The following is a 22,223-nucleotide window of genomic DNA, read 5'->3' as shown; positions in this document are numbered from 1 at the left end:
ACCGCTTGGGCTTCACTTGGAGCATTAACTGTGCCAGTTTTAGATGGTTTACAATTGTGCATGGAGAAGTTTTGTTCACTAAAGTCCAGGTGAGCATGCTTCCCAGGAGCTCATATTTCTGAGCTATCACTATCACTCATTTCATTAGGAAATTATCCTTCAAATGTTCACAGCAATCTCCTATTAAACACCTGTTGTCCTCTGGTATTTAAGTCCTTATAGAGAACCCAGGGAAAGAAAAATATTTATAAGTTAAAGCTGAACTTTTCCTCGTTACTCCCTTGAGAGATCTTCTGTTGTGCTTGGATATTTAATATTTACGAAAAAGAATCACCTGGCTGTTTCACTTGCTCTCACTTCTATGCTTGATGGATTTGGCCTTTTTTTTTTTCTTCTTTTTTTAACCTGCCTGTAGAGGTTATCTTATTGATTCAGCTTACAGCGCAGGAGACCCACCCGTTCTCCCCTCCTCTTGCCTGTCTCTTTTGTTGTGGTTTCTGCCGATGGTTTGGCCCACAAAGCCAGTCATTGCTGGCCACGCTGCTATGGCAACCAGGAAATACTCACCGCCATCAGTGGAGTAGTGTCCGTGTGAGAGTGTTTGAATGTGAAGGGGATAGAGAGGAGCAGAACGTGGTGAGGGGGAGCCCAGACAGACCACTACCACAACAACAGCAGAGACTGATCTTCACCTTTGGCTTTTCTGCAGTTTTCCCTCTTAATTCTTCACCGAGCATGTGAGTGACAGAGCATTGTTTGGCACTTTGGAGTGGTAGCTGGATCATTTGTTTGTGTTAATGTGTGACTTTTGGAAATGTGTGAACCCAAAGAATGTAGTGTGTGTGTGTGTGTGTGTGTGTGTGTGTGTGTGTGTGTGTGTGTGTGTGTGAGAAAAGGTTCAGTAAATGCAATTATTAGGTGCAATGAATGAGAATACATGCATGCATATATGCACTCAGAGATGGCTGCCAGCTCTGCAGCTGCATCTCTGCTGCCTCCAGTGAAGAGTGTGGTGGTGTATAGGAATGGAGACCCCTTCTACAGTGGACGCAGGTTTGTGGTCAACCAGCGACAGGTGGTCACCATGGAGGCATTTCTGAATGAAGTGACCCAGAGCATCGGTGCCCCTCTTGCCGTCAGGACTCTGTACACCCCCAGGCAGGGCCACCGAGTCACAGACCTGCAGGATCTACGGACAGGAGCCCAGTATGTTGCTGCTGGCTTTGAGAGATTCAAGAAACTCGAGTGAGTACAACAAAATGAAGTTATTTATACTTGATGTCTGGAAAACAGATCAAGTACTGTGTTAGGGTTTTCTTCGTTATATCCCTTGTCTTTATGCACAGTTACCTGAACGTGAGAACAAAAAAGCAACCCACTGCTCGTGAGGAAACCCAGGTAGGCTTTCATTTCATTTCAGTCCTTTTAAGGAATCTGTAACTGATTAATCCTAGCCTAACCAAGAGGAATGCACCACCAGGCTACAGTCATATCAAGCTGATCATTTCAACTCCTTCCAAGTCAAATTTAAAAAGAGTGCAGGATTTTTTGTTTATTGACGCAACCTTATTCGCCTTTAAAAGTGACGACCCATTCTTATGAGCAAGTATTAGCCGTGCATGTCCCCTGTTATCCTCCTATTGAAGTCACAGGCTGTTAGGTAGATTAGCGGATATAATGGGCTAATGACTGCACTGTCCATCAAACACTCAGTCACTCAGAACTTGCAGGGTACTCTCATGTGACAGCTTCATTAATTTCAGCGGGATATTGAAACGTCAAACGATTTCATCAAGAAAATTATCCTTTCTCTTCGGCTGAACTCAACCTTTTCAGTAAAATGAAAGGCAGGCAGTGCACAGTGACGAGGATGCTAGGATTAGGCATAATGAAGCTCCCTTAGCATTCACACTAAATTGATTTCAAAGCCACACACACTTTAGAGCCACTCACGACAAGTACTTGTTTTATATTCTGACCTGCTGGCAGGACTGACCTCTTAGTGTTTCTGATGTAGAGCGATCTATTAGTCTTACTTTTATGAACAAAAAACATACATGAGTATAGAATAAGCGTGCATAGATGCTATTTTGGATAAGTGTTTGTTTGTTTTTTAGGTGGGGCCTTTGGCTTTAAAGTCTTACATGTCTGTATTGTGGTTGCTGTGGAGATACACAAGAAGTGTGCCCGTATGTTGAGTGTTTGTGTTTGAAGTTTTTATGCTTCCACCCAGTGTAATCAGGGCTGTGTACATGTTCAGGCAGGCCTAATACTCAAATTCTGAGCCCTCCTTCTGGATTCAGACACATTGTAAATAATTAAACGTCTGCCACTTTAAAGAAGGAAAAAAAAACAATAACGAGGAGATTATCAGAGCCCACTGATTTAGCTCAGCTAGAGGCAGACATGGATATTGGCTCCAGATTTCATTACTATGCGACGACATGGGTGAGGGCCCTCAGATAAGACACGGCGTGTCTAAATGCACCATCCGAGGAGTCTTGGAGTGACGTCAGTTTCCATGGCTGCAGCACTTGAGCTGATATGAGCTGAATACACTTTTCGGATAATGATTTTCTTGGCGATATGCATGCAGTGGTATTTATGTGCAGGACAGGAATGATGTAAATCTGTTAAGGGAATTTTGAAACTTGATGAAAAATTGACAGCATTTGATGTTCTGCAGTGGCAAGCATCTGATTTTATGTTGGTCCCCTCTAGGTCAAAGCAATCCAGAGGCCGAATGTGTCAGCTAAATGGAGGAAGTATATACCTGTGCCTTGCATTATACAGTGAGTTGGAAGAACTGCTTATCGGAGGCATATATACATAGTATCAGAAATTTATTTATTTATTTTTTACATACAGTTTGCTGGCAGTACCATTGCTTTCATTTTGGATTAAATTATCTCTGCACCTACTGGATGAGAGGAAATTTTGTCCTTAAGATCTCCAGAGAATAAACTGCTACTACTGGCTTCCCCTGATGTTTCCTTTAGCAACACTTTTGGGGAGTTTGAAAAAATCAACAACACCCTAATCTTTGCCCTGAAAACAAATATCCACGTTTCCCAGACTTATACCAAAATCAATTTCACATTAAAGTAATGCAACTGTAGGAAGATTTAATATCGTTGCTGTGGCTAATTAAACTATCATTCATTATTCCTTGATTGCTAAATAATTGTTCCTAATCTTTCATTTAAGGAAACCACTGGGAAACTATCTTTTCACAACCAGCTTAGACCAGTAGTAACAATTACCAGTTCTTAACTCTTTCATCACATATCTGCATACAAGAATTAAGATGTTTCTTGTTATGTTCAGCGTTTTTCGAAATGGAGACCTCCTGTGTCCACCGTTCCGATTCATCATTCCTCGGAGCATGCAGCAGGACCTGGATCAGATCTTGAGTCTAATCACAGAGAAGGTCAGCCTAAGGACCGGTGCGGTGCGCAGGTCAGTGACACCATTACACAGAAGGTCAAAAACATTCCCAATAGCTCTGTGAAATACAAACAGAAAGATCTAATAAAGTAAATATCGAACCCCTGTACGTTTTTCAGGTTGTGTTCTCTAGAAGGAGTGGCCGTGTCCTCAGCTGGGGAGCTGGAGACTGGCCGCTGCTATGTTGCCGTGGGAACTGAGAGGTTCAAGAAACTCCCATATGTGGAGCTATTAATCTCCAAAACTACAGAGAGGTACAATCATGGAAGTTCCTTTGTAAAAAACAAAACAAAACCCGTGCTTGTGTCAGTCTGTGCTAACACATGAATAATAATCAGACGACTGGAAACAAGAAGAGAACAATATCCCACACATTCCTCTCTCCCATTTTTTAATAACTATGTTTCTTCATTTTGTAGCTATTACCCTGGGAAGAGAAGGATGTTAAGGAGAGCTGAGGTAATCCTCCTCCTCTCTCTCTGCATTCAGTTACTTGCTTTATTTTCATGTCTTAAATACAGTTTTAGGATCGTTATTTTCCAGCCTAAATGTCAGGTCTGATTGGCAGCTGTCAGAAGAAAACATTAACAGGCTATGAACAACTTCTGTTTTTTTCCCCATTAGAACAGGAAAGCAGGAAGTGGGCCTGAAGACCAATGCAGTGACTCAGCTCTCCTTGACTCCCCAGAGGTAAAACAAACAAACAAGTCTCCACTGACTTATATTCACACTATATGATGCTATATTATGAGTATTTATATAATTTAGTGTTTGTTATGTAACATATTCAATGTGACCCATGAATTTCAGTCAGACGGTCGGAGGGTGAAGTCAACAGGAGATGAAGCTGCAGCCCCACAAGCTTCCCAGCAAAGGAGCAGGAGAGAGGGAGCAGATGAGACCTCTACGTTTTTTGCCAGGCCGGTCAAGATCCGGAAGAATCGAATGCAAACGAGACCACCGCTCAGCAATGGATCTGGTGAGGATTTCATGAAATCCAATCAGTCTTAAGGAGTATCTCCACTTTTTGGTGGTAAAAAACTTTTGATATCTACCCATGACAGGCCAGCCCAGTGTATTTAAAAGTTCAGCACAGAAAAGGAGAGAAGAGGTACGAGGGGCAGAGGAGGTGCAGGAGGATGAAAATACAGCTACAGAGCTTCCTGTTGATCAGGTTAGCTTCAGGCACCTCTGCGTCATTTCAGACTCATAATTGAATAGAAGATAATTAAATGCTAAAATATGACTGAGGTGGGCGCGTTTGTCTGCCCTTAATATTATAGAAGTGAGATTAAATCTAAATTTTAATCATATTTCCTTTCCAAAGAGAGCTGCAGAAATAGTGGAGGAGGAGGAATTAACTAACCCAGAGGATCCTCTGCAGAACAAACAGATGGTAGGCATTTTTTATGCCATATCTAACATGTTTTGCTAGATATGAGAAATAACACTCATCACTCACTCCTGTACAAGCAAAACCAAAAATACCACTGAATAATAGTTGTCCTGCATGCATGTGGAGTAATTATTAATTCATTGTCACAAGGACAGTACATGCATGCTGCACATTTTGAACAAAAGCATTAAAAAAAAACACTATTTATTTCTCTCAAGAGACAAGCACAAATTATCAAGGGTGAGCAGCACGACGACGAGGAGCACCCACACAAGTACAGTGGAAAGCAGGTACGGTTCGTGTGGGTGGGTTGTTTACATTTAATCGTAATTCACGTGTTCACATTAAAAGGGTTACCCATTTTTGTTCTTGTGCCGTTAAAAGGCATTACTATCTGAAGAGGAGCAGGAGTCCAAAGCTGAAATACTGGTACACACTCACACCCACGAGTAGCTAATTAATCAATTGAACAAATACAGAACTTCAGCACGTGGAGGCAAAATCTTTGTGACTTTCATTTCAAAAGGAGCTGAAGCAGACGTCTTCAAAGTCGAGGCCTTCGTTGTCTAGCAGCCACGCAGAGCACAGAAAAGAAAAGGCAAGTTTACCAACTTCACACCCTATAACACCATCGCGTTTTTACTGGCATCAATATAACCAAGGCATTAAACTCGTCTTGCTGATAGCTTTTGCCTTTACACTGATTTAGTGTCGTTGCTGTGACAGGAGATCCTGCAGGATGCGCCGTCGGTTGCAACAGAACAAAACCACCATCATCAGGAGGTCACGGCATCCTAACAGTTTCACATCGCATGAATGTTTGATTAAATTAGTAGTACTTTAACTGTGATAATGAGCCAAATAACAACATTAATGTATGTTTGTTTTATTGTAGAAAATGTAAGCGTGAGAAGTGCAAGCAGAACAAACACTACAACAGGTGGATACACTATCAGAAGCTCTACAAGCTTCAACTAAAACTGATTGAAGTTTATTGTATCGTACACCCGTTTATGACATTGTCCATTCAGTTTTACAGGCATGATTCTTATGTTGATACTGTGTAGATGTTCAATGCTGCAATATATTCACTATGCGTACAGAAAAAAAACAAAACATTTTTTAGGGTAAATCTTAAACCTATACTGAAAAATGAGTGACTACTAAATGAGTGTTGGGGAACAGTAGTGTTGCCAAGAATTTATTGATTAAATATCAGCAACAACACAGGAACAGAGCACAATATTAACAGTCATCTGTACAGTGTCTTGTATCAATTAAATGTGACAATAAACATATATATTACTGTACATGTGACCAATTTCTGAACTCTTTACACAGTTAAAGTCTTTTTCTTTCAAAAGTAGTTTGGAAAATAAAAGCAGTATATTACGAGTAAACAGTAAAAGGAAAGGCGAAAGATGAAAATTTTATCCTCAAGCTATACAACAACATTGTCCCCTCCTGCCCTTGCTCTTACTCTACAGCAGGCTAAAGGCAGCCACCACAAACTGTCCCCATTAAACCAGAAGCTGACATCTACCCCGGGCTTATTTATATGTGGTCTCTGCAGGATCTATGCAGATGCCAGTCAGCTGCGGAGCATTTAAAAGTAAAAGTTAACAACCACCGCTTTTCTATGCGAGCGTCATAAATCGAGTCAAGCTCTGTGGTGAACTCTCCATGAACCCGCTTCCCCCCCTCAACATGGTGTGAGAGTTTTCTGGACAGGCCTTTTGAAGCTTGAATTTGTTTAGACACAATTCTCCCATCAGCATCGCCGCTCTCAGGAGCTGCTCTCTGAATCTAAATCGTCTTCTTCAGTCCTGCTCCAGCTTCATTGCCCGTCTTTCCATTTACGGCGAAGGATTTATTTGAAGGCGCAGAGGAATTGGCTTAAATCCTGATCTCCTTCAGTACACGGGTTGGGTCAAATTCTGATTCCCAGTATCTCTGTCAATATCATCAATGGAGCTTATAATACACAGAGTGATGCCAGCCATGGTGAGGAACATTCCTACGACAGCCTCTGCAGACAGATGTGTGGGCAAGGATATCAAGATAGTTAAAGTTAAAAAAAATGTATTTATTAATTAGGTACGGTCATGGTACAAAGAAATGTCACCCTCTTTCAGTTCAGTTAGCACAACTTCAGATGAACAACAACATATTAAACTGTGTCATTATTAATTAAACAAAAACTAAACCAAAATACAGACGAAGTGTGTAAAAAATTAAGTACAACTCATTATTCAATAGCTTGCAGAACAATTTTTAACAGCAATAACTTGAAGTAATCGTTTTCTGTATGACTCAATCTGTCACATCATTCTGGCCCAATCACCTTTACAATGTTGCTTCAGTTCATTGAGGTTAGCGGGGATTTGTTTAAGCACAGCATTTCAGGTTGACGTCTGGACTTTGACTGGGTCATTGCAACACCTCTATTCTTTTCTTTTGCAGCGATTCTGTTGTAGCTGTGGTGTTGCAAGGGTTAGGATCAAGTCACGCTTTAGCTGTCAGACACACATGTAGCCTCTCATTTGACTAGAACACCTTGGCTTACGGATGCTGACACAGTGACTGCAAGGTGCAGTTACTGGTCCTGTGGATGCAGAACAAGTCCAAATCATCACCCCTCCATCACTGTGCTGACTGTTGGTATGAGGTGTCTGTGCTGATTCGCCGTGTTTGATTTTTGCCAAATGTGACTCTGTGCATTATCACCAAACATTTCTATTTTGGTCTCGTCACTCCAAAGGACATTGTTCCAGGAGATTTGCGGTTTGTTCAGCTGCAGCTTTGCAAACCACAGCTCTGCTGCCATGTTCTTTTTAGAAAGCTGAGGCTTTGACCTGGTAACCCTTCGAAACAAGCCATACTTGTTCAGTCTTTTTCTAACTGAACTGTCATAAACTTTAACATTTAACATGCTAACGGAGGCTTGTAGAGTCTGAGATGTAGCTCTTGGTTTTCTTTTTTTCAAGTTTGTCTGAGAATTGCACAATCTGACCTTGGGATTAATTTCCTGGCATGTCCACTCTCTGGAAGTATGGTAATTGACCTAAATGCTTTTCCACCAAATAATGACATCTGTAATCTACTAATCTGGCTCCTAAATACCCTATTAATTCCTGTAGAAGAAGTAAGGTTGTATTTAGCGTTTCACATAATCCTTCTTCATTTGGCTTAGTTTACGTTACATAAATAATGACAGCGTATAATATGCTATGTTCTTTAGTACAACCGATACTGTATTTACTTAATTTGAAGAACTGCAAAGCATCAGATGATTTTTATTGCTTCCTGATATGTAAAACCTTTGAATTAGAGAGTGGTTAATTTTCTTTTTAATCATGACTCTAAACAGCTTAAAGTCTGACTTTCAAAATCAGCATCTGAATCTTTCCTTTTCTAGATAAATACCACCGGTTGTGTGACTGGCCTCATTATTTTAAAAAAAAAGCAAACAAATGTAGTGTTATCACATGAGTGACTTACGTTTGCCTCCAATCTCTTCCCCCAGAAACTTGCCAGTTAGCAGAGTGCAAAGGAGGGTGAGGGAGTTGGCTACAGGAACAGCAAATGATAACTCTGGATGAGAAGAAAGGTTTTTAAAAAAAAATGAATTTCTAGTCTACAAAGAAGGCATACAGTGACAGTCTGTGTCAAGTAAAGCAATAAAAGTAATTTCTCAAACATGTTCCATTAAGTATGATGATTTTCTGCTTGTAGTGTTTAAAAGAAATTACATTTAACATTTATCCAGTAAGCCATGTGAAAAACTAATCTACGGTGGCTTATTGGCATTTGATACAGGAAATTCTGGTATGATCTGATATAAAGTAAATATAGGGCCAGTAATACTGATACTAAACCAGTACCGATACTTTTAGCCTATACATATAGCTTATATAGGTATATCAGTGTGTCATGATTCATGGGATGAATCATCATTTGAAATTTTGAACACATTTTAATGACCATTAAAACTTTGTGATTTACTGTGATTTTGACTACTTTTCAAAATAATAACACGTATAACTTAAACACTTATAAGGTTTTCATGCATTCAGAAACAGTTTTTTTTTTTTTTTTTTTTGGAGACCTGGAATGTAAATGTACCTGGCTCTAAAGCACTTTGGGTCAACTTCTGTTGTTTAATTATGCTGTAGGCTATAAATAAACAGACAGATAGTCAACACAAAAAGGTTCAGCCATTCTTCATAGCGCATGTTTGAGATATATTTCCAAAAAAACCCAAAACCCCAAAACACTTTATTTAACACAGAAACAAAATATCGATCGGATACAATACCACCGCTGGTATCGATACACTCAATATTTGGCCCGATCCGCACACCTCTATTGGTAAGTTCTCATTAGTGTTTCAGGCTACACTTGTGCTAGGTCTCACCTGTGGTTGAAAGTGTGTAATAGTAGACCACTGAACCACTCTGGTTTAACAGAAATGGGACCAGGTACTGTAGAGCAACACAAGGGAGAGGGAGCAACTGAGCCAGTTACAGTAACATACAGTCTACCTTAAAATGCGCGAATCTGCTGTCTCAAAACCTACCTTGATGTTAAGAAAGAGAAACCTGAGCTCCGCCAGCAGCTGTGCCACTTTGCTGGTTTTTGTCACATTTTCTATCCCCTCGGTGCCTCTCTTTAGGAAAGGGTTGGTGCAGCCCCACAGCACTGACACCAACAGGAGACTCAGCAGCTCGACTGCAACACATTAAAACGAGCTTACTTCCTTAGCATAGGTAGTAAGATGCTAACTACTCCTGGCTTAGCTTTGCGTTGTTAATTCTGGTGAGGAGGTGGAAACTTGCAAATATACATTTAAATGAAAATACAGACGAAATCTTCAAATTCTTGACAACTAATATGATTTTTAAGGGAAACAATAGATTATGGCCAACTCACCTACGGTCACCATCGTCCTGGTTGTCAACAGTCGCTATAAGTCGCGTTCAAGATTGTTTTCAGTTGTTAGCGAACATTATTCAAACGAATAAATTCATAGTGCAAGAATTTAAAGTGCAAATCCTTAAACTTGTCCAAGAAATGTGCAAAAATAAATTGGTGAGGACTGTTTCTCTCATTTGCAGCTTCTGGTCGTTGGAGTTTGCGAACAGTTCTTGCCCTCTTGAACGCAGCTTTGAGGCTTTCCAGTCATTACTTTTCCAGAGACTACCAGCAGAGGGCGCAGGGACTCACTCTTCCGCTTCCAAATATTATTTGTACTACTACTACTATTATTATTCTCTGTGCTAATTACTTCATTGTAATAAACAGACAATCCACTACTACAAATATTAGTTTTTATTTTCACTTCATTTCATTTAGTGAACATCTACAAACAATACAAATACATGGACCAAAGAGAATAAAGTGCAAAATACTTTAATGTCAAATTAAAAATGATTCACATCAGGAAGCAAGGCTGACAAGCTGTTTCACATAGGTCTCTTCATTCTGCGTGGTAAGAAAGAAAGAAAGAAAGAAAGAAAGAAGGACGTAATGATATTTTTGAGATTTTTGTGAATGTGTGACTGCTCACAAGTACAGAATGATGTAAAGTTAATAGAGCTCAAAATAAATCTGGAACATTAACACATTTTCTCAGTCATAAAGGGTGTCCATTACACAACTACAAAAAGAGTTATCATTTTCCATGCCTTCAATTAGATGAATTCTACGTTTACTCAAAAACCTCTTGAAAACATAAATTTGCATCGCCGGACCAGCATTATCCAGCCATAAGCCCATAGCTGTCCACACTACACATTACTTCATTACTTCATTAGCAGTAATGCAACATCAGCAAAGAGCACAAACAGCAATGACTATTCTCTGAACACTGAGTTTAGCCAAAGTTCTTCAAAAGGAAATTTCCGTATTCAGATCCTTCATTTCCCTTGTGTCTCTTTCCAGTGCTGCTTTGATCATCTTTGAATTGTACACCCAAAAGACCTCATGATATCCTTGTAGTCTCTACCAGTGGCCCAGTTGTTGGAGATTTAACAGTGACAAGGTCACAGATTGAGTTTCCACAGCATTCAGTCAGCACAATATGTAACAACACATCAGTCAGTGCCTGTTTTGAGACTAAACCGCAGTCTTGGTGCTATGTGTTTTCTATTGATGGATTTTCATGTATGGTGACCACGGTGGACCCGCTGTTGGTGCTGAACTGCTCAACTTGATTCCCCTCCGCACTGGTGAGCTCTGCTCTGGGCAGCCGGAAGCTGCTCTCTGAGGCTGGGTTTGAGTTGGTGATGCTCCCTGACACAGAGCTGATTCCCACGGGCGTCAGCGGAAAGTTGCTTTGAACTGTAGATTGGGACATCTTCGGACGAGGTTTTGAACTTCTACTGGTTCCCAGGAGTCTGGATTCACGTGTCCGCCTGAACAAAAAACAAACAAAGACATTGGGAAGACAAATTTATAGATTTTTCTTTTAAATTTGTGATTCCTGTAATAATTCCATAATAATAGCAGTTTTTTACTTGGCTTTTGTCTTTTTACTGTAGTAGCTATATGAATAAAATAAAAATCTCATTTACATTACATATATTAGATTGTCAAAGGGTCATAAGTCCCTCTCATGTGTCTTTATTGAAGTTAAACAATCTAAGAAGGGAATGCCCCTGTGTGGTTCTAGCTACCGGTTGCAAATCAGATATATAGATAGATGTGACCTGTACGTCAGGTTGTGCCACTTTATAGGGAAAAAGTCCCTCGTCAAAATGTCAGGGAACCACAGGCAGAGAATAAATAAGAATCTGATACAGAAGATGGTATTATGGTATCTCTCAAACGGAACGTGATAAAAAAAAAGCAAGATGAAAAGCTGAAGCAGCTCTCTAGTCTTCCACGAAGTGAACAGAAATAGCAACATTGCTTTACAGCTTGAAACATTCGGTATGCAGGAATCGCCTTGTGTCCGAGGAATGTCGTCTCACCTGTTGTACGTCTTCAGGATGATGAGTAAAATGGCGAGAATGATAATAATGCCAATGACAATGACAGCAATCATAGCGCCAGAACCTGAGAGACACAGAAGAAAGGAAAGATGAGCAATGAACTCTCTGACAGTTGGTTTATGGCAAATGGTAAATGGCCTGCATTTGTATAGCGCTTTTCTAGTCCATAGGACCCCAAAGCGCTTTACACTACATTCAGTCATTCACCCATTCACACACACATTCACACACTGGCGATAGCAAGCTACATTGTAGCCACAGCTGCCCTGGGGCGCACTGACAGAGGCGAGGCTGCCGGACACAGGCGCCACCGGACCCTCTGACCACCACCAGTTTATGAGCTACGCCGTCTTATACACATTCCGCCTTCTTGTGATGGTCCAACTTATTTTGTGTGTCCTCCAGAAATAATGACTTGTGACCTAGCAACCATATCACTAAAAGGTAAACAGACGACGGTAAATATTTTCTACCAAATACTTGTCTGCCAAGCCCATAAGAAATGTGCAGATTAGACTTTATGACGCAGTGGGTTTTTATTTCTGAGGACTGGCTCTTCTGATTATTTCTTATCTAACTCAAAGCACTATCATGGTGTCTACAAAAAAACCAAACCTTGCTGACAAGGATGTGTTTCACTGATGTCTGGTTCAAGACGACGCTGCAGTTTGGAGCTCACACACAGATGATGTTCTTACTTTGAATGAGTATTTGTTCTTTGGACTTGGTGATAGCGGTTGTGTTCGAAGTTACGGTAGTGTTGGTCACTGGTGAGACGGTTGAAGCTTGCATCTTCAGGAATAACCTGCCAAGAACAAAAAGTATCACGTCAGCCACAGATTGAAACAGCACTACATTCATTCGAGAGAAATAGATTTATAACACATCTAGAAAATAAGAGGAATGTAGAAGAACAGATGGGGAATAAAAATAGCAGATGGATCGCTCAGTGGAGGGAAAGTTGGTAATGACTGAATGTTTTATGGCATCCACAAGAATGGCAAACCTCACCAGAACAGTACAATAAAAAGTACGAGTGAATAGCAAGATTTGTGGTACCAGAAGATTCTAGCAATCATAAAGCTTTTCTGTTCAGTTTTATTTATATATATTCACAACAGCCGTCCCCTATTGAAGGCTATGAGTAAGCACCTGGCGAAACTGGGAAAGAAAAACTCCCTTATAACTGGATGAAACCTCTGGCAGAACCAGATCTGGGGGTAAGGGGAAGATAAGAGAGCAAAATACACACCTTTTTTTCCGTTTTTAAAATCTTTGATGTATTTCACGACGCAGTCTACAGAAGCGGTCAAAGCAGAAAATATGTTGCCAGCCACATAACTCGTCTCTGACGAGATTTCTCACACAAACAAATGATATTAAACTGACTGACAGGATGTGATTGTTGGGTTCTCATGCTTCTGATTGACTGGCTGGTAATGCCAGGCTTTGTCATGTCTGCCAGAGCCTTTGTTGTTTCAGGGATGTATATTCATCAGGCAGTCAGAACAAAGCTGAAAAAACAGAGCACAAATATGACCCAGTACTGCGTTCCTGTATTCCTGCCCTACAGTTCTCATTTTGGGGTACTTAACATTTATTTATTTCATATACCCTGCACCTCCTTTGCATAAACACCTCCTTACGTTATCACATTTTGTAACATTTTGACGTTTTTAAGCACAAGGGGAGCAAATGTGGGCAGCGGTCCGCCATTTCACATTTTAGGAATGTTTACCAACGCAAAAGTGCAAATCATCATCTTCAGTAGATAATATAATTACAAGATTCAGAACATCCAGAGAAACAAGGACAAAAACCAGCAGAGAATGGCCAGGATTGTGGTATCTCAGGTGACACTGCACTAATCCTCTGAGGCCTAAGTCATCATTAGAGATGACTTCAACCAAAATCCCAAACCTCTGCGCCCTCTCCTTCCTTTCCTCCTAACTATATTCTATAAATGATCCTGTTCATTCATATCAACCTTCCCTCCCCCCTTTCCCTTTATCCTCTTTCCACTCCTTTTTAAAAAAGTTCCCTTTTATGTTGTTTTCTTTTTTCTTAAACCCTAAATCCCACCTTTTCATCTCTTCTTCCTCCTTCCACTGGACTAACCTCAGCATTACCCCTTCTTCATTTCCTTCATTTCCTGAAGCCTAACCTTCCCCTCCTCTTCTTGTGTCTTTTCCTCCATTTCCAAAAATCAAATCTTCCCTTACTTCCTATTAATTCCCTTTTACTAAATTTTGTCCTCCTTCGCTCCCTTTTCCTTTCCTATCCTCAGTTATATTAATTAGGGGATAATGATTAATTATCCCATTCCCTGACTTTGACCTTTCCCTTCAATTTTTCAATTTTTCCCGTTAGCTTTTTTAGTATATTCAACTATTTTTTCATCATTCCCTTCTCTCATCAATCAGGGAACAAAGAAAATAATCTTCCCAACTGACACACATCAAAATCCATTTTCAGTATTTCCATAAAAATCAGTCTTTCCCTTCTCCAAAATGTTGGGTTAGGGTTATCTTTAATGACTTAGACCTCACTTAAAATGGACTGAAGTGAGGTGGAAAACTATGTTGTGGTGTGAGGAATCACATCCTTGGCACTAAAGAGAACAAGGACTGTTACAGAAGCCGGATGCTTTCATGGTGATAAGGTGACATTAGTCAACATCTGTGAAGACACCAGTAATGCTAAATGAGATCTACTTTTAAGAGCAACATAACCTGCCAATCAGATAGATGACACTTCTTTTCTTATTTCAGCAGGACAAATCCATTTTTCACATTTTCCGCATACATAAAGCAGCATGGCATTGTGGTAAAAGAGCGCGGCGCTAAGATGAACTGTCTGCAATCTAGACCTGTCAGCTTACATAAACACTTGGCATATAATAAATCAAAATTACCACAATGGAGGCTCTGTACTTATAAGCAGGTAACATTTTAGATAAAGCAAGAATGGGGAAACATTTTACGTTCCAAGCACAGCATTTGCTTTTCTAGTTTCAGCTGTTAAACGTGGTGGTAATCCTGCCCCATTCCTAACGTTTTCAAAACTCAAAGTTCCCGTAGTCAGATTCAAAATAAACATGAATAAATTTTTAACTGAAAAAACACATTCTCTTTTACAACATATAAGTATAATAGTGCTTACTAAAGTCTTCAAGTTACAGTGCTTAACAAACTTATTAGCTCACCACACAATGCCAAATATTGGCTAAAGTAACAGTATTGGTAATTACCAAAATAAATGCTTATGTAATGGTCAAACCCCCACTATGTGCAAACTGTTTTATCAAAATGAAGTTCCTGATGCTAAAATTTAATTCGTTTATTCCTACAAACGAGGTTCTAGAAATGAAAAGGTATAGATTAGCGATCTCTCAGCCATGACTCCTAGAGTCACCCTCAGATATTATTTTACTGCAAGTCGACAATCAGGGCTCCTGTGTGATTTCGTTATTGTACTCAGAACACTGTGATCGCAATCTAATCTACTTTTTTGCAAGCATGTCACGAAGAGATCCTCTGTCAAGTGGGAGGATCCCAGAAACTCCAGGAAACAATCAGATCACAGCTGTAGGTCAGGGCTGTCCCTGTCACTGATCTCTCCCCTGACACTGATAAGGACAGCGACACCATCTCGCAACCAAAGCAAACTTGACACGAACAAACTTTTTAACTTCCATAAAATGGATTTCCATATAGATTTCCATAAAGACATCCTCTAAATATCACTTCTACTTTTGTTTCCACTTGTAGCACGCTGGCGTCATCACTGGACTTCCTCATCCTCTTTTCACGCAGTGCAACGTAAACCAAAGGATACACAGTGAGCTCAGTGAGTCATCCAAGCGTGACTCAATGATTAAGTGGAAGATTTAATGTGCCGACATTACGATAGCATTTATTGTTTTATGTAAAGCACTTTGGTATGCCCAAGGCTTTTAAATGTGCTCTATAAATAAAGATTGTTGTTGTTGTTGTTGTTGTTGTTGTGTGTGTGTGTGTGTGTGTGTGTGTGTGTGTGTGTGTGTGTGTGTGTGTGTGTGTGTGTGTGTGTGTGTGTGTGGTTTTGTATCTTATAATGAGTTGACATTTTTTGACCTAATCACTTCCACCACTCATTAACTAATCTTAAAATTACCAGGCTGAAATCACAGAACTATTTCGATTTCTTTAACAGGAGCGTGTTTGCCAGCACAGCGGCACAATCAGAGCAGGTGGCACAAGCGGATAAAAATTTGCATCAGCTATAAAAAGCTGAAAATCTTGGCACACAGAAGATCATCCCACGCAGACATCCTGACACATATCATATCAATTATAGTCACAGTAAAGTATGGAAAATATCACCCCAGCACTGCGTATACACTGGACATGTCATTTCTGATTCATTCTTTTACCTACTTTACAGAGATTATGAGATTTTAGATTATTGTTTCCCCCATGAAGTGTATGGATAAGTGCAGTCTTTTGTGCTCAGTCTTAAACATCATGCTCGAGTTTACATTTCACCTACAAGCCACTGTGCACATCCTGGAAGCATTGCACAAGGTCTTTTTACAGACCATATAGTGTATGCGAAACCTCAAGGACACGAATGCACAGACACTTAAAGTCACAAATACCAAAAATTGGTCAGGGCTTAAACTGTGATTTTATTGTTTTCACTGCAGTAAAATCAGAACTGTAGTCACACTCTGAGAATAGAGTAACGAAACTTGTACTCGATACGTGTGTGTGTACTTTACGTCTTATCCACCGGGCAAATATTGCATAAATGACTCTCCAGGTGTTGACATACTATTAGGCAAAGAGATTAATAATGGCATACATCATGTCAGCTGTTTGCTGTGTTGACAGCTTCTGATAAGTGGCTAACTAATCGTCTGATGTGTAAGGTCAGTTACACCATTGCTTTGGAAACAGTAGGGAATACACTATGGGGATGACGTGGTTATGTAACCAGTTGAGTCATTTTTGTTCCTATAGGCAAAAAGTTCAAATGAATGTGTGTGTTTAAAAAGTACCTTATTGATAGCTATAGTATTTTTCTTTACAGTACTGTATTTTCAATGGTTAGTTTTAAACTATATCTTCCTTTGAAGTATTATTACTGTATTTGTTCATTTATTGGCCCACTGTGTAAAAAGAATAGTGTACATTTTCCAGATGGTGGCAAATAACACAATTACAGTTCTTTTCTTTAAAGTACTTGTGCTGTATTTTTAGCTTCTAATCCTTTATTATGTCTTCATTAGTTCTTTGCCATTAGTTGTTTACAGCAAATTAACAGAACGTGACGGTATAACAGGTCTGGATTCATTTACTGGAAAAAAAAAAAAAATTAATATGGTTAACTGGCTTAAATGGGAAGAAGCTAGGTGTACTAATTAAATAAATTTGTTAAAAGTGCCTTTATCATAGCTGAGTCTTTGGTGATTATAGAATAAGTTACCATGAGAGAAAGAACAAGCTCTTTCTTTAAGGTTCAAATGTAGAGCTACGGGTATTTGTTGTGCTACAAAGCTGCCTTGTCTGCAGAGGCAATCAAAAATGTGCTGTCGAAAAAAATGGCTTCACCAGAGCAGCAGGATGTGTACCAGCTTTTATCAAAAAGAGGTGATCAGATTAAGCAAAGATAGATCACATTTATTGTCCCAGGATGGAGATTTAATGTCATCTTTTGTACAGTTGAAACATAATCTGTCCATTTTCGTAACTCCTTATCCAGTCAAAGGCTGTTTTGAGACTGGAGCCCAAAGCAGCTGTCATAGGTTACACCCTGGGACAGCTCCCCAATAGCTGTACTGTAATTTTAAACTAAACGTTTCACTCCTTAACCACCCTCTTTACTTGGCGTTTTCATGGTACAGAGGCATCTCTTTACATAGCTGCACATGCTTGTGATTCAGTAGCCAGTGGGTGTGACGCCTCTCACGGAATAGGTGTGTTGACAGACGTAAGTAATACATCACAGGAGCTGCAGTTTAGATTTAGGATGGGTGCTATGTGGCAGAGGTTGGGAGAGCCCTCAGCCAAGGAAAAACACCTAATGTTAACACACCTTGACTAATTCACGTGCAGACATCGTCATCCTATACCCACTCCTTTACTTCGGCTGAACTGCCCAGAAGACAAAACTCGAGTTTGATGGCAAATGAATCATGGCGCCGTTTCCCTGAGTAGAACAAATTGCAAAAGATATGTTATCCTAAGCCATTTACCATGATTGAACGCTTGTGATAAAAGATAATGACCTCATTTAATTGTCCAAGTGTATTTTTATGTGTATAATATCTCTTTTCTGGCTTGATTTTGATTGTAAATCTTAGAGAATATGCTCTCTTCAGGGTTAGTTCAGGGTTAGTTAAATAACATATAACAGCAGATGGATTTTTGGCTTGAACCCGGATCGTTTTTTATTTACAGTAAACATTTTAAAGCAACACCGGTCCTTTCATAGCTTGGTCACTGGCTACCACATTCCTGGTGTACAAACCAAACAGTGTAATCAGCTGATCAAGTTAGCTACATATTGGAAATGCCATAAGCCATAAACATACATCCTTTATTGTCAAGATAACAAAGGGGAAATCAGTCAAGCTAATTCAAACACGAGTGGCAGTAAAGGCCGGTGGCTTGGCCAGGATTCTGCAGGATGGAGGAAAAAAAAACACTTCAACTTCACAGATTTAAACCCAAGATCCAACCGAATGCATAAAGTTTATGATCTGTTGCACCATTGTCAATATACTTTATATGTTTTTATAAGTGTCAGTTTTCAGCATTTCATTTTTATGATGTAATACTGAAAAGTAAAAATGATGCAGCCATTGTTTATTGACTTTTCAGTAATACATTTCTGCCTGCTCAGCTATGATGTAAAATATGTGATAACACTGTTTCTAAAGCAGCCCAAGTATGTTTTCCTTCATCATGTTCCTGCATTGGGACACAATGAACAACATATTTGTCAGTAGTAGCTGTGATATTGCCAATCTATATACTATATTGGCTGAGCTCTAAATACTTAATTCACTTATCCACGTTAACTCGTTTTATGTTTATTGCAAACCCCAGAGCGTGGAAAATCTGTTTTTCCCCCCACAGGGAAACTATATTACAGTTAATATACACAAGCAGGATAATCTTTTAAAAGACATAGGACATAAGTAGCAAGAGACCCTCTCATCTTTTTTTACTCTGGTTTCTTAAAAGTAAAGGAATCTGAAACTAAATCTCAACAGACCACTGATTCTGACGTCAGCATCCGTGTCCTCGTCGGTCAATCTTCTCCGTTCTGTAATAAGAGTTTGTTTGCTGTTCCACAAACTGCAGCTATTCACTAACACTGCAAATTCAATATCCTTTCTTCCACCCTGAGTAAACAAGCCGGTTATTGGTCTGTCCAGAAAGTGGACTCGTTGCAGAACGGGAACAATTTAGTTTCCTTTTTTTTAATATTATTTTTTTATGAGGGAATGAACAGACAAAGCTGTTGACTCGTTCCACCTCTGCAGATGCTCACCCAGACGTTAAAAACAACGCAGTCTCCCGCACGACCCATGTTCACAAGTACATTCAAAGTACAATCTTCAAACGGCTGTCGGAGCCAATATTTGAGCAGTCACTTTGAAGCAAGCTAACAAGACATAGATGGCCCCGATTGTTTCCTTAGAAAAGCGGACATGTGGCCTAAAGTCACAGCAGAGAGCTCGCCTGGATCATCTCTGATGTAAACCTCTCATATCTTTGGTTATTCAGATGTCACACCAAATAGGGATTTTACTGTGACTTTTATTGAGCCCAGTCAGTGAGCACAGAAATTTGCAACAGAGAACAGTTGCTGTTATTCATGTAAACCTGAAGTGATCGTACCATGAAAGTAAAGGTGTGAATGCCGGAGATAACTGCAGGACACTTGTTAAGTCATTGGACAGACCCCAAAGACGATAAAAATGTAGATCCATGTGTGGATAAATTTGAAAGCCAAATTCCAAACAAGCTCAGATAATTTGGTATTTGTAGTGAGAATCACACTAAACTGGTTTCAGATGGAGGCAATAAATCCTTCAGCAATGAGTCTACGATAAGTTTGCACAACAGCTCCTTAGCGTGAAGAGTATTCTACACAGCCATGAAAAGCATGACAAATGAAGTGTGTGAGGGGATTAACAAGCCATTTCTCAAGTGTGAACTTAAAAAAAAAGCATTTAAGCCCAATGAAATACCCAAATATGGATTGTAAGTTGCACAGACTGAATGCTGAACTCAGTGTCTCTTTTTTTTTTGTTTTTGCTTGTTTACAAATGTGAAAGCTGCAAAAAATAGCCAATCACTTGAAGGAGTGTTAAAGCATCATTCACACATTCTCTGGGAGTATTTACACTAATTAGGAACACATTTTCTAATTAAAATCTGTCAGTCAGAATTATTATCAGGAGACAAACCTACACAAACTGTCTGAGATGAAGTGCTGATTACTCATTCAAGATTCCTCAGAAATATTACGATCTAATAATAGGATGAATAATTTTCCTAAATGACTAAGATGCTGCTGCTCAGAATAGAGTTTAGCGTTGTATAACACACTTTTCCTTCTAACTGGATACACGACATAGAATTAATCCATCATTGCCATGGTGAAAATCCCATCGTTTCTAATTGGTCTGTAATAGATTTCTATATAAGTTCATTTTCTGTCACAGTGTTGCTTTGCTGGTAAGTGCGGTGTGACTTGCTAATGCTGTATTAACAAAGCACATTATAAGACAATGCTCATCAAAGTTAAATGTGACAACACAAGAAAGTCCATACAATTGAAGTTAGCCTACTGAGCCACAGAGTTCATTTGTGAATACGTCATTTTAATTTCATTTTAACCTCTTTTATACTTCAATCATAGGATCACAATCTTCTAATTAAACAAAGAAAATCACAGAAGGCAAAATAAAATCAAACCACATCACATTGAATAACTTGAATAACAGGAAACATTTCGAGCAATGTTTCAACGTGATTAAAACTTGAATATCTGTTTTAGCTGGGTAGATTTACACAGGCATTAAACACTTAGAAGAAGCTTAATGTGTGAAGATGACAAATCTTAAATCAATAAACCGTCATCATGTGAATCGGTACAGCAGGACTACACAACGTGCGATCACATTTACCTGCAATTATAGTGCCAGCTGATGGGAAGATAAGGGCAGCTGCTCCATCAAACAGTCACTTATCAATAGGTGATATGCAGCCTGATACTAATGAGAGGTCAAAATGACTCTTTTTTTAAATTCCAATTCAAACTTGTCCACTTCTTTAGCACTAAAAGCAGATTTCTATACATGAGAGATCTTTGGTATGTGAGCTGTTTTTTTGTCCCCTCACCTGAGAATCACCTATGTTCTCGTTATGTCTGAGAGAACCCCGCTCCAGAACAGGAAACAGTCAACAGGAAAGGGAGTTCTTACTCTTTGAGTTTACATCAAAACAAAAAAAATTATCTGCCAAGAAAACCGCAGCGGTTAGTGTGACCTACCCGATCACCTTCTCTTTGATTTCAGCCCAAGCCTTCTCCGGATGGGAGCCTGAGCAGTGCAAGAGCCCCCTCCCTCAGCTGACTGAGGGGGGCATAGTCCAGAATCGCAGCAGGCCTGGGGAGGGAGACACCAGGGAGTCGAAGAGCCGGGTGAGCAACTCCAGGAGGGGAGAATAAATCCCAAATGCAGCTAAAGTGGTGGCGGCACAGGTACAAGCATACAGGTCAGATGTACTGAGAGAGCGTGAGAGTTCAGAAACAATCACGGATATCTGTGAGTGTGTGAGAGAGAGAGAGAGTGTGTGTGTGTGGTTTCTCTGTGAATCACAGTGTTTATGTGAAGAAGGGGAGGAGAGTGTGGAGGAGGAGGAGGCTCCACGTTGCTTCTCGCTGAAAGTAATAATGTCAGGCAACTGGTTTTTCAGGTCCCTCCGCCCGTCCCTTAGGCGTGCTGGAGCTGCTGATCAAAAAGCAAGAATCCTCTCCAAAGCTGCCAGCTCTCCCCATGACCACCGCTTCTCAAAATCAGTCTCCAGTGGGCGTCTCGGGACACTTTGTCCACATAGCCAGCATATAGTGGACACATTTCTATTCCTCCAGTTAAGATTTATGTCTTAACTGGTAGGTCATTTGAAACTGTCACTTCCTCTCCTTTACAGAACAAATGGCCCTACTCGTGTGTACTCGTGTGAGTATTGGCAAAGTTTGTCGTTTCAGTTTTATCAGATACGCATTCATCTCTGGTCAAACACATTTCATGTATGTAGTTAAAAATTGACAATGTGCCTGTTCAAAGGGTATTGGGTGTGTGTGTACCAGCCTTCTATTGTTGG

The 22,223-nt window shown here is 39.9% G+C and overlaps 3 protein-coding genes across 6 annotated transcripts; 1 reads left to right on the top strand and 2 right to left on the bottom strand.

The window, feature by feature from the left end:
- Positions 1–307: 307 nt before the first annotated feature.
- On the top strand, positions 308–6,866 carry dcdc2b (doublecortin domain containing 2B). Of its 2 annotated transcripts, XM_086275261.1 has the most exons (14): positions 308–1,245; positions 1,347–1,398; positions 2,722–2,792; positions 3,328–3,459; positions 3,567–3,701; positions 3,867–3,906; positions 4,072–4,137; positions 4,258–4,426; positions 4,512–4,621; positions 4,775–4,843; positions 5,062–5,133; positions 5,228–5,272; positions 5,370–5,441; positions 5,570–6,866. In XM_086275261.1, exons 1-14 carry the CDS (start codon positions 938–940, stop codon positions 5,639–5,641), a joined length of 1,413 nt encoding a protein of 470 aa, XP_086131387.1. In that variant the 5' UTR covers positions 308–937; the 3' UTR covers positions 5,642–6,866. The 2 variants fall into 2 exon arrangements, with proteins under 2 accessions (XP_086131387.1, XP_086131386.1); XM_086275260.1 differs by lacking the exon at positions 5,570–6,866 and having other exon boundaries at positions 5,370–5,552.
- Positions 6,012–10,017, bottom strand: tmem234 (transmembrane protein 234). 2 transcript variants are annotated; one of them, XM_086275263.1, is made up of 5 exons: positions 9,776–10,017; positions 9,423–9,574; positions 9,261–9,327; positions 8,345–8,413; positions 6,012–6,872 (listed from the first exon to the last, which is right to left on the bottom strand). In XM_086275263.1, exons 1-5 carry the CDS (start codon positions 9,786–9,788, stop codon positions 6,757–6,759), a joined length of 417 nt encoding a protein of 138 aa, XP_086131389.1. In that variant the 5' UTR covers positions 9,789–10,017; the 3' UTR covers positions 6,012–6,756. The 2 variants fall into 2 exon arrangements, with proteins under 2 accessions (XP_086131389.1, XP_086131388.1); XM_086275262.1 differs by having other exon boundaries at positions 8,345–8,437; positions 9,776–10,013.
- A 188-nt stretch (positions 10,018–10,205) lies between these two features.
- Positions 10,206–21,728, bottom strand: ncmap (non-compact myelin associated protein). 2 transcript variants are annotated; one of them, XM_086275629.1, is made up of 4 exons: positions 21,391–21,728; positions 12,537–12,643; positions 11,818–11,902; positions 10,206–11,259 (listed from the first exon to the last, which is right to left on the bottom strand). In XM_086275629.1, exons 2-4 carry the CDS (start codon positions 12,628–12,630, stop codon positions 10,980–10,982), a joined length of 459 nt encoding a protein of 152 aa, XP_086131755.1. In that variant the 5' UTR covers positions 12,631–12,643; positions 21,391–21,728; the 3' UTR covers positions 10,206–10,979. The 2 variants fall into 2 exon arrangements, with proteins under 2 accessions (XP_086131755.1, XP_086131754.1); XM_086275628.1 differs by lacking the exon at positions 21,391–21,728 and having other exon boundaries at positions 12,537–15,830.
- Between the last annotated feature and the right edge of the window lie 495 nt (positions 21,729–22,223).

Source organism: Aulonocara sp. 'chitande type north' Nkhata Bay, linkage group LG19, assembly GCF_057382095.1.
Source record: "Aulonocara sp. 'chitande type north' Nkhata Bay isolate Kocher_YH1m ecotype deep benthic linkage group LG19, A_spYH_male_GT1.1, whole genome shotgun sequence".
NCBI classification, from domain to species: Eukaryota; Metazoa; Chordata; class Actinopteri; order Cichliformes; family Cichlidae; genus Aulonocara; species Aulonocara sp. 'chitande type north' Nkhata Bay.
Note: the sequence above shows the minus strand (reverse complement) of the source record. Positions and strands in the feature narration are given on the sequence as shown.

What these genes read in the sequence shown, in the direction of transcription:
- tmem234 (XM_086275262.1), bottom strand. An exon ending in TTACACACTTTCAACCACAG is followed by an intron (nt 8,438 to 9,260) that starts GTGAGACCTAGC and finishes CTTCTCATCCAG; the next exon opens with AGTTATCATTTGCTGTTCCT. An exon ending in GGAAGAGATTGGAGGCAAAC is followed by an intron (nt 6,873 to 8,344) that starts GTAAGTCACTCA and finishes ATCTGTCTGCAG; the next exon opens with AGGCTGTCGTAGGAATGTTC.
- ncmap (XM_086275628.1), bottom strand. Translation starts at nt 12,699, where the DNA reads ATGAATGTAGTGCTGTTTCAATCTGTGGCTGACGTGATACTTTTTGTT. An exon ending in AGAACAAATACTCATTCAAA is followed by an intron (nt 11,903 to 12,536) that starts GTAAGAACATCA and finishes TGTGTCTCTCAG; the next exon opens with GTTCTGGCGCTATGATTGCT. An exon ending in ATCCTGAAGACGTACAACAG is followed by an intron (nt 11,260 to 11,817) that starts GTGAGACGACAT and finishes TTTTTTGTTCAG; the next exon opens with GCGGACACGTGAATCCAGAC.
- dcdc2b (XM_086275260.1), top strand. Translation starts at nt 938, where the DNA reads ATGCATGCATATATGCACTCAGAGATGGCTGCCAGCTCTGCAGCTGCA. An exon ending in GAGAGATTCAAGAAACTCGA is followed by an intron (nt 1,246 to 1,346) that starts GTGAGTACAACA and finishes CTTTATGCACAG; the next exon opens with TTACCTGAACGTGAGAACAA. An exon ending in ATCTCCAAAACTACAGAGAG is followed by an intron (nt 3,702 to 3,866) that starts GTACAATCATGG and finishes TTCATTTTGTAG; the next exon opens with CTATTACCCTGGGAAGAGAA.